General features: G+C 40.2%; 1 protein-coding gene across 3 annotated transcripts in view; it reads left to right on the top strand.

Moving 5' to 3' along the window:
- Positions 1-12,619, top strand: part of MINDY2 (MINDY lysine 48 deubiquitinase 2) — a 109,514-nt gene that overhangs the window by 73,480 nt on the left and 23,415 nt on the right. For 2 of the 3 annotated variants that reach the window (XM_048867543.2, XM_048867542.2), the window contains exon 7: positions 10,324-10,497. The exons of the other annotated variant lie outside the window; for it this stretch is intronic. In XM_048867543.2, the coding sequence (XP_048723500.2) occupies positions 10,324-10,497 (174 nt within the window). The remainder of the gene's footprint in view (positions 1-10,323; positions 10,498-12,619) is intronic. 3 annotated transcript variants of the gene reach the window in all.

Genomic DNA, 12,619 nt, shown 5'->3' with positions numbered 1-12,619 from the left:
TTCTTGTTCACAAAGTCACCTGAAAGTGAGAACAGGTGTTTGCATAGCACTGTTGTAGCCGGCATCGGAAGATATTTACATGCCAGGTGTGCTAACAGTTCATATGTCCCTTCATGCTTCAGCCGTCATTCCAGAGGACATGTCCATGCTGATGACAGGTTCTGCTAGATAACAATCCAAAGCAGTGCAGACCAATGCATGTTCATTTTCATCATCTGAGTCAGATGCCACACTCACAAGGTTGATTTTCTTTTTTGGTGGTTTGAGTTCTGTAGTTTCCACATTGGAGTGTTGCTCTTTTAAGACTTCTGAAAGCATGCTCCATACTTCATCCCTTTCAGATTTTGGAAGGCAAATCAGATTCTTAAACCTTGGGTTGAGTGTTGTAGCTATCTTTAGAAATCTCACTTCGGTACCTTCTTTGCATTTTGTCAAATCTGCAGCGAAAGTGTTCTTAAAATGAACGGTTTAGGAGGAACAGCCGTGTTAGTCTGTATTCGCAAAAAGAAAAGGAGTACTTGTGGCACCTTAGAGACTAACCAATTTATTTGAGCATGAGCTTTCGTGAGCTACAGCTCACTTCATCAGATGTATACCGTGGAAACTGCAGCAGACTTTATATACACACAGAGAATATGAAACAATACCTCCTCCCACCCCACTGTCCTGCTGGTAATAGCTTATCTAAATTGATCAACAGGTGGGCCATTTCCAGCACAAATCCAGGTTTTCTCACCCTCCACCCCCCCACACAAATTCACTCTCCTGCTGGTGTTAGCCCATCCAAAGTGACAACTCTTTACATAATCAAGTTGGGCTATTTCCTGCATAGATCCAGGTTTTCTCACATCCCCCCCACCCCCATACACACACAAACTCACTCTCCTGCTGGTAATAGCTCATCTAAACTGACCACTCTCCAAGTTTAAATCCAAGTTAAACCAGAACATCTGGGGGGGGGGGTAGGAAAAAACAAGAGGAAACAGGCTACCTTGCATAATGACTTAGCCACTCCCAGTCTCTATTTAAGCCTAAATTAATAGTATCCAATTTGCAAATGAATTCCAATTCAGCAGTTTCTCGCTGGAGTCTGGATTTGAAGTTTTTTTGTTTTAAGATAGCGACCTTCATGTCTGTGATTGCGTGACCAGAGAGATTGAAGTGTTCTCCGACTGGTTTATGAATGTTATAATTCTTGACATCTGATTTGTGTCCATTTATTCTTTTACGTAGAGACTGTCCAGTTTGACCAATGTACATGGCAGAGGGGCATTGCTGGCACATGATGGCATATATCACATTGGTGGATGTGCAGGTGAACGAGCCTCTGATAGTGTGGCTGATGTTATTAGGCCCTGTGATGGTGTCCCCTGAATAGATATGTGGGCACAATTGGCAACGGGCTTTGTTGCAAGGAAACAGATTGATAGAGCCAGAATTGATAGTTGCCAATTGTGCCCACATATCTAATTACACTAATATTGTGTATTATGACAAATTATTTAAAACAGTCAGCAGATGGAAATATAAGAAACTTTCTATTTTTGTTGGTTTGGTTTTATCCAGTTTGAAAAAGTTCATGAACATATAGGGGTATCTGCCTAATCAAGAAAAGATAGACTTTTTCCTAACCATCTTACTATTCCTGTACCATCTACTGAAGATTACAAAGGGAAGGGATTTTGATAATCACTTAATTTGTAGAAAATGTTGGTAATGAGATTGCTGATCTTAGTGTTCTGTGTTTTATTTAATTCCCATAGCTGTGCTGAAAGGTGTATAGCTGATCTCAATGACTTACAGAGAAATACACAATACTACAGCAAGCTTTTTATAGTTATAGAGAGATTCTTTTTAGGAATGAGACAAAATAGAAATGTCAGATTTTGACATCCTTTAAAGTGTTGGTCATTTGATCTGAGTACTTGGATCTGAACTTGCCCCTAAAATTTTGATTTTGTGTCAGAGCTAAAACTAGAAGAGCTATGTTTTCTGGTTTACAGGCAGAACACAGAAAATTAATAAAGTGTAGACAATAGTCTAATATTGATAATGGTTTTCCGTCAATTGTGTCAGATAAGCACAGGCTCAATTTGAAGGCAGTCCAATCCCTCCTGGGAGTTCCCTAGTGCTCAGAGAGGGAGTGTGCCTGCTGCTGTATCCCTTAGGGTGATGCCAGATATTATTTTGCCCTGTGCAGATAGCTGATTTCAGTAACCAGTGTGGAGAAGTGTGACCGTTTCTGTCCCTTGCAAATTTGGGAAGTTTCCTTGTGGCCTCTCCCTCACTGCCAGTGCCAGGCATGATATGGTCCATAATGTTCTCTCCTCACTGAGGAAAATGTTACTACTTGACAGAAGTTTTTTTAATAATTTTACTATAGTCTTTTCTATAGGGTAGGCAAGACCAAAGCACAAACAATAGAAAATCATTAAAGGGGAAGTTTTTAGCTGTATTTGACGTACTGGCTTTTACTCCTCCTGCTGTTACAGATTCTTGTAGTATTGTTAATTGAATTTGAGTGAGAGGGTTATGCCACCAGTTTTGGGGCTAGTAGTATTGGAGTATTAGTTATCAAATGAAAATCTTTTGATAAACAGCATAACATTAATGTTGCCTGTCAGCCAACCAGTTAAAAATCCCTGACAGGTCTCTCTTTTGCCTTTATTTATTTGTGATGGGGGGCCTTTGGAGGAGGAACTTTGGACTGCCAAAATGAACTGTTGTTGAGAGACTTTGATTTGTATGTAAGCAGTAGATGAGCTGCTCAGTGGCAACTCAGTATGATTAACCATAATATTAGCCAGATTCTGAATTAAAAGGATACTAAAGAGAGAAATAAAGGAATAGTTGCGTCAGGACACTAATCCTGAGATACCAAGCCTTCCAGCAGTGAGACAATTATTTGAATGTTCACTAAATTGATACTGAGTGAAATCATGGTTCTTTGAGGACTACATGAAAATACTTCGTTTTATGCCCTGGTTCTAGTGACTTCTCCAAAAATAAAATAATAATAAAGTACAGTTGGTAACTTTTTTGATAGTCTGAGCAGAACCCAAGTATTGCATTGGTCTGGAAGTTGAACTACCTTCTCATTACAAGAGGGTGGGGTCTCTAGATCAAGTTTAAAATGTCATTTGTGTATGTAAGAACACTTGCAAAATTGTTGCTAGTACTGTAGCTGTTCTGTTCATTTGATGTCTTTAATGACCATTACAGTCTAAGGGGAAAAAAAATGTGATCATACATGTGATGGTCATATCCATGTGATAATTTGCGCCACTGACCACTTTATTTGCACTCTACTCACTAATCCATCTCTACTGATATTGTTATCGTTCCAAACTTCCAAGCAGGAAAAACAGTTGCCATGGGGGTTGGGGTGAGTGATGTAAAACTGCCCCATTTTTATATCTATTCTGAAAGAGTAAATGGAAAAATCACTAAAAAAAACAAACAAAAAAACCTCCCACTTCTTTCTCCTTGCCACAAAAGAGAGAAATGTTTTGAAGTCTCCACTTGCAGATAGGAAAGAAGCCATCCCTTAGGGAAGATTTGGCTTATACAATATTGTAGTTTATGTACGAGACTTCAGAACTTCTTCCAGTATCAGTCCTCAAAAATCTACGCTCCAAAATGAGATTTCTCTGTGTAAAACCCCCAAAACAAGTTTTGCTATCTAAAGTTACTGGACATAAATTGTTATACAACATTTTTAGGGCTATGTGCAATAAATGTCTAAAAATTATTAATAAAATTAAAATTCTAGTGTCTATAGTTGAAACACTTCAGAATTGCTTGAATTGTAGTATGAGGTTAGTAAATTAATTCAGTCTTTTAATCTAGTATGTGACAATTAGATTTCATAGGCTTTTTTTCATGGAATAGAATAGAATCATAAAATATTAGGGTTGGAAGGGACCTCAAGAGGTCATCTAGTCCAACCCCCTGCTCAAAGCAGGACTTATCCCCAGTTTTTGCCCCAGATCCCTAAATGGCCTCCTCAAGGATGGAACTCTCAACCCTGGGTTTAGCAGGCCAATGCTCAAACCACTGAGCTATCCCTCCCCCCACACATTTTCTTCACATAAAATTTAAAAATGAACTTTTTGTAGTAAATGTTAAGTTGTTTCACAATATTTTTGATAGCTATAGAAAAGAAAATTAGGCATGGACCAGGTCTGCTGCATGCTTTCCATGGGCCAAAGCTTTGAAGTTTTGTCTTTACACTTTTTTTTTAAGATGACTGAATGAATGCATATTTTTATATTAGCATAATGTAGTTAAAGGATGGCAACATTCTGTCTGTAAAGAGCAAGTATTTGAACACTTTGATACTCGTAGGAATGCATGCAAGTGGTGGTACATTAATTTTGAAGGAATAAATGGGCCTAAAGCATCAAAAGTGTTAACGTGACCCTGTAATTGTCCAGCATTAAACAGTTTTAAACAAGGTTCGAGGTTTGGGATACGGCCCCTTCAGCCTGCTTGATACCCTGGCAAACACATCATTAAACATCCTTTTAACCTTTTATTAAAGATACAGAAAAGGAAGTTAAAGCATTTGAAATACTAAGTATTAAATAAGGCTTTCATTTTCAAGTACCTTGATCCCTTTAGCTGGAGAGAGTTTTTAAAAAGGAACCTCCCCTGCCACCACCCTTGTTTCGCTGTCATTTAGGCCATTCCTATCCTATGCAGTGCCATAGCTGTGTCGGTATAACTGGCTACAGTGATGGAAGGTGTTTTTGCTTCGGTACAGGAACACTACCTCCCCAAGCAATGGTAACTAGGTTAAGGGAAGCATTCTTCTGTCAACCTAGCTGCATCTATAGTAGGGGCTAGGTTGACATAGGTATGGCAGTTGGGGTGTGGATTTTTTTTACCTAAATTTTACATGTAGACAAGTCTTTAGATGGTATTTAAAATGGTAAAAACTGTCCTTTCTGGAGAAAAGAGAAGTTAGTTGAAATGGGCTGGAGCTATAGTTGTTGAAATCCGATCCCATTTCCTGAAAGACAAAACAAGACAAATACACAAGTGGGGAGAGAAAAGAACAGCAATGATATAAAATGGAGCTGCTGTCTCTGGTGTTAACTCTCACTTGCAACATGACTGCTAGAAAAAAACAGCCACACTAAGAAATTTGCACCTGTGTCAGGCTGTTTGGGCCATTGCTTTTAGTTGCCTATTTCTGATCACAGGCTTACAGTAATGTTGCAAAGCATACAGTTTTAGCTGATTAGGCCAGACTTCTCTTAGACAGAAGGTGAAAGGATAGGAAAGAGAAAATATGGGATGGAGAAGGAGAAGGAAAAGGACATGTGAGGGGTTGGGAGTAACAGTCTCTTATCAGGGGGTATTTGGGAGTGAGCCAGAGCCAGTGGAGGAGATGACGTCATTTGGGTCCCTCTCTTGGCCAAGTCTGGTCAGGACATCTCTGAGGATCAGGGTAATGAAACCCTGATGATGTCACAGTGGATCCCTGATTCCCAGGAGGCCATGGGAGTAGCAGCCATGATGATGAAGCCTGCTCCTTCCCATTCTTTGTCAGCCAGTCATCGCCTGTGATTTCCTCCTGCCCCCAGTTGTTTTTATTTTAAGGACCCCAAAAGGCAGCGCTGGGTGGAATAGCTCATCCTCTCATTAGGTCTAATTTCCAGCCCACAATTTTGGTTCACTGATTTAAAATCATTCTAGGAAGGAAAATGCCAAAGAAACCCACCACAGTGGCATTTAATTTCAGAAAAGGGAACAACATTAAAATGAGGACTCTAGTTAAATGGAAATTGAAAAGAACAGTTGCAAGAATGAAATGCCTGCAAGCTGCATGGGAACTTTTAAAAACACCATACTACAGGATCAAAATATATGTATATCCCAAAGAAAGAGAGAGTAAGAGCTCCAAAAATAACACCACCATGGTTAAACAGAGTAAAAGAGACCGAGACAAAAAGGCATCCTTTAAAAATTGGTAGTCATATCCTTCTCAGGAAAATAAGATTATAAACTCTGGCAAGTCAAGTGTAAAAGTATAAGTAACCAGACCAAAAAAGAATTTGAAGAGTAACTAGCTAAAACCACAAAAACGAACAGCAATTTTTTTTTAAGTGTATCAGAGTCAGGAAGCCTGCCAAACAATAATGGGGCCACTGTATGATCAAGGAGCAGTCAAGGAAGACAAGGCTGTTAAGGAGAAGCTTTACATCAGTCTTCACTGCAAAGGATGTGAGGGAGAGTCCCACACCTGAGCCATTCTTTTCAGGCAGTAAAACTGAGGAACTGTCCCAGATTGAGGTGTCAATAGAAGAGGTTTTGGAACAAATTAATAAACAGTAATAAGTCACCAGGACAAGATGGTATTCACTCAAGAGTTCTGAAGGATCTCAAATATGAAACTACAGAACTACTAACTATGGTATGTAACCTATCACTTAAATCAGCCTCCGTACCAGATGACTGGTAGATAGCTAATGTGATGCTGATTTTTAAAAATGGCTCCAGATGCAATTCTGGCAATTACAGGCCAGTAAGCCTAACTTCAGTACTGGGTAAATTGAAACTGTAATAAGGAACAGAATTGTCAGACACGTAGATGAACAGGATATGTTGGGGAAGAGTCGACAGAGGTTTTGTAAAAGGAAATCATGCTTCACTAATCTATTAGAATTCTTCACGGGACATCAACAAACATGGACAAAGGTGAACCACTGGATATAGTCAACTTGGACTTTCAGAAAGCCTTTGACAAGGTCCCTCACCAAAGGCTCTTAACTAAAGTAAGTAGTCTTGGGATAAGAAGGAAGGATCTTCTCATGCATCAGTAACTAGTTAAAAGATAGGAGACAAAGGCTAGGAATAAATGGTTAGTTTTCACAGGGGGGAGAGGTAAATAGCACAGTCCCCCAAGGATCTGTACTGGCAGCAGTGCTGTTCAACATATTCATAAATGATCTGGAAATAGGGGTAAACAGTGAGGGTGCATAGTTTTCAGACGAAACAAAATTACTCAAGATAGTTAAGTCCAAAACTAACTGAGAAGAGTTACAAAGGGTGTCACAAAACTGTGTGACTGGGCAAGAAGATGGCAGATGACATTCAGTGTTGATAAATGCAAAGTAATGCATATTGGAAAACATCATCCCAATTACACATACAAAATGATAAAATAGCTAAATTAGCTTTTACCACTCAACATAATGTGCAGCAGCCGTCAAAATAGCTAACAATGTTAGGAACCATTAGGAAAGGGATAGATAGTAAGACAGAAAATATAATCATGTCACTATATAAATTCATGGTGTTTGCAGTTCTGGTTGCCTAATCTTTTAAAAAAAAAAAAAAGAACATTAGAATTGGAAAAACTATAGAGAAGGGCAACAAAAATTATTAGGAGTATGGAACAGCTTCTGTATGAGGAGAGATTAAAAAGACTGGAAGTGTTCAGCTTGGAGTAGAAACAACTGAGGATATAATAGAGGTCTATAAAATAATGAATGGTGTAAAGGAAGTGAATAAGGAAGTGTTATCTACCCTCTCACATAACACATGAACCAGAGGTCGCCCACTGAAATTAATAGGCACCAAATTTAAAACAGATACAAGGAAGTAGTTTTTCACACAATGCACGGTCAACTTGTGGAACTTGTAGCCAGGGCATCTTGTGAGGACCAAACTATAACTGTGTTCAAAGAAGAACTAGATAAGTTCATGAATGATAAGTCACTTTGGATGGGCTATTACCAGCAGGAGAGTGAGTTTGTGTGTGGGGGGGGTGGAGGGTGAGAAAACCTGGATTTGTGCTGGAAATGGCCCAACTTGATGATCACTTTAGATAAGCTATTACCAGCAGGACAGTGGGGTGGGAGGAGGTATTGTTTCATTATCTCTGTGTGTATATAGTGTCTGCTGCAGTTTCCACGGTATGCATCCGATGAAGTGAGCTGTAGCTCACGAAAGCTCATGCTCAAATAAATTGGTTAGTCTCTAAGGTGCCACAAGTACTTCTTTTCTTTTTGCGAATACAGACTAACACGGCTGTTACTCTGAAAAAAGTCCATCAATGACTACCAGCCAAAATGGTCAGGGACTCAACCTCCTGCTCCGGGTGCCTAAACCTCTGATTGCTGGAAGTTGGAACTGGATGAGCGGGGATGGATCTCTTGATAAATTTCCCAGTTTTGTTAGCTCTTTCTGAAACATGTTGTCAGACAACAGAATACTGGGCTAAATGGACCATTGGTCTGACCCCGTATGTCCATTCTTATGTTCTTGTGATTTTCACTCTTCTCTTTTTTTACCAGACATGGTCCTAACACAGTCCTTGAGTTATATCAGTAGGTCTTTTTGTTTGAACTGATTCAGTATGTCTCCCTTTTGCATCTTTTTCCATTGACATTTATTGATACACGTGATTGGAACATTTTGTAAACTTTTTATCCACTTTCCCACAGTTAAGCTTACAATTAAGGTAAATTTTTAGGCCCAATTATTACAAAAGTGGTCAATGAAATAAAAGTAGAGGAGGGCTAATTTAAAAAAAAAAAAGGATTTGTATTACAATTTGTTACAAAATGGGTATTTGTATTTAAATCTTCCCTTGCTTCCAATTCCATAATTGTGCGGGTACGTTTGCAGTCACAGAAATGAGTACCCATATTTGTGTAGAATTACTGTGATTGCATGCACAGTGGTGACGAGTATGCAAAGGACCCTTTAAACAATTAACTGACCAATTGATGCTCAGTTATGAAATCTGGTCCCTAACATTCAGTCATGTATTTATGCTGAGAGTGGGAGAACCATCTGTGTTGTTACTTCTGCTTAATTAGATCAGTTGCCAAGAAAAAGATTAATGAGGTTTTTGGTTAATCTTAACAGTGGATAAATAAAACTTTTTTTCTGTTTAAATTTAATTATTGGAGGTGTCTAAGAGCTGGTTAATAGTTTATAGTTATAAATTTCTGTATGCTGGCATAAATTTCCCACTGTGCAACCCTGTTTTTACTTCATGCTGCTGCTCAACGCTTTTTCAGCTACTAGGTGTCAATTCCTAACAAAAGTGAAGACTAGATGAGATCAAACTGGCTATGTAAGATTAAGCCGATATGATGGATAAGGGAAGCACTGTATCTTTTAGCAGAATTGTTTATCTGGCCTTTGTAAAAGCATATTTTGCAATCTCAGGCCATATTGAGTTCATTGCTGGCCCTGAATTCTCAGCTGACAGCTATGGTATATTTTTGGCTTGTGGGCTGTAACTGTTCTCCTTTGAGAGAAAGGATGATTGTAAAGTAAAGGTACATGATTGGAATTCAGGCCATCTGGGTTCAATTCCAGGATCTGTGACAGTCTTCCTTTATGACTTAGGGCAAGTCAGTTAACCGCTCTGTGCTTAAATTCTCTATATGTGGAAAGGACATATTACTTGCATCCCACTCATAGCCTGGTCTGGTTAGGCTGTAAACTTATTGGGGCAGGGATTGTCTTTTCCTGTGCATTTGCACAGCTCTTAGCCCACTGACTCCGATTTTGGTGGGGTCTCTAACGCTGCCATAATAGGAATAATATATAATCTGATGTGGACAGGGTCGCAGTGAGCCATGGCTTTATAATGTGAAGGCAAAAAAGCTGCAGTAAGATCTACTTGGGGCACCACTGAAGAGGACTTGAAAGCTTCAGCTACTGCTGAAGTTAGCAGCTCCCCTTGAGTTGGAGAGCTCATAACAAAAGTGCTCCATGACCTGCATTGGCTGCCAGTTTGCTTTTGGGTGCAGTTCAAGCATTAGCATCTATAACCTAATAATGGTCTGAGACCCACTTATTGGAAGATCCTCTCTTGTCTCCAAGCCCTACCATGGGAGTTAAAATCTGTTCGGGTTTTTTTTTTTTTCTGTCCTGGAATTTACATTGCCAGTAGCCAGGTATTCCCAGCAAAGGGCCCACACCTTGGAACCTGTTCCATCAAGTAGTTTGAGAACCCAAGTTGGTGAGACTATGTTTTATGTTTATTGTAATAGGGAATGGGAACTTTAGTTAATATGCAGGATTTTATTCTCCTGTGATGGATTCTTTGTATTGCTGTAGGTTGCCAGTGTGCCTTGGAAATGAGCACTAATATAAATCTCAATATTCCGTACTGATAACAGAAGTATACAAATAGTTTTAAATCTGAAACATGGGCATAAATCTAAATTATCCTCATTCGGTTTACTGAATCATGGAGGTTCAGTTAGTAGGAATAATAAGTAAATGTTTCAGACTGTAAAGATCTACTTTTATTCCTCTTATAGATTCTATCCTTATTATCCTTCCATTTAGGGTCAGCTTTATCTGCTGGTGACAGACCAGGGTTTTCTTACAGAAGAGAAAGTTGTCTGGGAAAGTTTACATAATGTAGATGGTGATGGAAATTTCTGTGACTCTGAATTCCACCTTCGGCCTCCATCAGACCCAGAAACTGTATATAGAGGGCAGCAGGATCAAATTGATCAGGTAAATCTATTGCATTTCTCCAGCTTTTGTAGGGTGGGATTTTCCAAAGTTGTCCCATTGAAGTCAATGGAAGTTCTACCACTGACTTCAATGGGATCAGAGTAAGGCTGACACTGATTGTTTTTGAAAATTGCTCTCTAGGAAAAATGAACCCATTTTCCAAAGATTCTGCTGTTGCCTCTTCACATGGGTATTTCTTAGCGTGTTTTGTTCAGGTACCAGAAGTCAGATTTGACATGTTAAGGAATTAATGTACATTATTTTAAAAAAAAATCATACTATGGAATTTTTGCTTCTTCGGATGCTTGTCCATATGCACGTTCCACTCATAGTGTGCATATGCCTCAAGAGCTCAAGATTGGAGACTTTTTGGCCAGTAGTATCCATACGTGCATGTGCACCCTGCCAATCCTCATTGCTCTGCAGTGGGGGCATATAAGGGAGAAGCTAATCAGCCACCACTCAATTCTTCTCACATCCTTTCAGCTTAGAAATGAAGCCCTGATTGTCTGAGAGACTGCCAGCCGTTCTCTACTAGTATAGTTCTAGCTCTGATTTCACAGTTTATATAGTCATAGCTTAGTCCATTAATAGATATAGTTATCGGATTGTCTGTTGTTATTGTTAGTTCTTTAGGGATTAATCACCAACAGCATGGTATCATCTGGTTCTCTTGGATTGAAATGCTGCCCCTTGTGAGGGAACTGTCACAGTCTCAGATTAACATTCAGAAGTGCTTTGATTGTCTGAAAGAATCGTACATTCCTAGCAAATGGGCAATTTATAAGTCTTTTAGTTCTAAGGCCAGGGAAGACAGGAAGGCTGGTTTTCAGGTCTTCCTCATGACTCAGAGCCCCAAAGTACAGCCTGCAAGAGCCCAATTACTGCCCAACTTCCAGGCCATGAGGTCTGTGTCCTCAGACAGCCCACAAGGCTCCAGGAGTCCGAGAGGCAGAACACCTACCAAGGCTTTGTCTAAGAGGAAAACCTGCCCACAGCACCTAACATCTGCTGAGACGACGTGGCCCAAAATGATTCCTGCCAAAGCTCAGTCTCATGCCGATTCCGACTGGATGGCACCAAAGCACCCCGCACAGAAAACTCTGCATTCACAAAAGAACTTGTTTAATCCTAGTACCATCTACCTAATACTCTATAGATGCATTGTGAAATGGCCCCAGCACTGATACTCCTGGCAGCAGGGCCAAGCTGACCTAGGCCAGACACCAGGGGCCTCTCCTGTTCCAGAATGGAGAATGTAAAATATGCTGAGAGAACCTGGTTCCAGACCACCAATCCACAACACCTTTGCTGAAGGCACCATACAAGTACTAAGCACCAGTTGATCTCCAGATACAACAGGACCTACAATCTCCCTTACTGTTTGTAGTGTTGTTGTAGCCATGTTGGTCCCAGGATATGAGAGCAACATGGTGGGTGAGGTAATATCTTTTATTGGACCAACTTCTGGTGGTGGAAGAGACAAGTTTTTGAGCTTCAGAGCTCTTCTTCAGCTCTGTAAAGCTTGAAAGCTCGTTTCTTCCACAAACGGAAATTGGTCTAATAAAAGATACTACCTCATCTCCCTTATTGTTGGCTTCAGCATTACAGTCAGCATCGACTTTACTAACTGGTGTGGCACTATCTGTTCCTAACGCACTGGGAGCCACAGCACCACCCACGTCAACATCACCCATTAATCAGCATTTTCCATTCTTCTTATCTTCAGAGTCAAAGGGTTAGGAAGATCCATACCAGTAGCATCTTTACTTGCCTCAAACCTCAACATTTGATAGAGTCCAAACACTCTTCACGGGAAAAATACTGGGACCTTTAAAATCTTGACCCGTGGTTCCCTATCTCCTGGCCATCAGGCTCATACCAATCAATTCCCATGTGGCCCTATTGGGAACCCTGGTCTGCTCAATCCAGTTTTAGCCAGATGGACCAGCACCGCTGCCAGGAGATTGTTTCACCCACAATATCAGTCCCAGAGGCTACCCACTTCTTGGTTCCGCTTCAACCGCAGGTAGAGCAGGAAGTTATGGAAGAACAGGAACCAGAGGGAAGCCTGCCAGCTCCGGTGGCCCTGTTCTTTGTCCCCTGATGAGGTTGTAGTGTA

This window comes from Caretta caretta, chromosome 10, assembly GCF_965140235.1.
Source record: "Caretta caretta isolate rCarCar2 chromosome 10, rCarCar1.hap1, whole genome shotgun sequence".
Classification (NCBI taxonomy): Eukaryota; Metazoa; Chordata; order Testudines; family Cheloniidae; genus Caretta; species Caretta caretta.
This window is presented reverse-complemented; position numbering and strand designations above follow the sequence as displayed.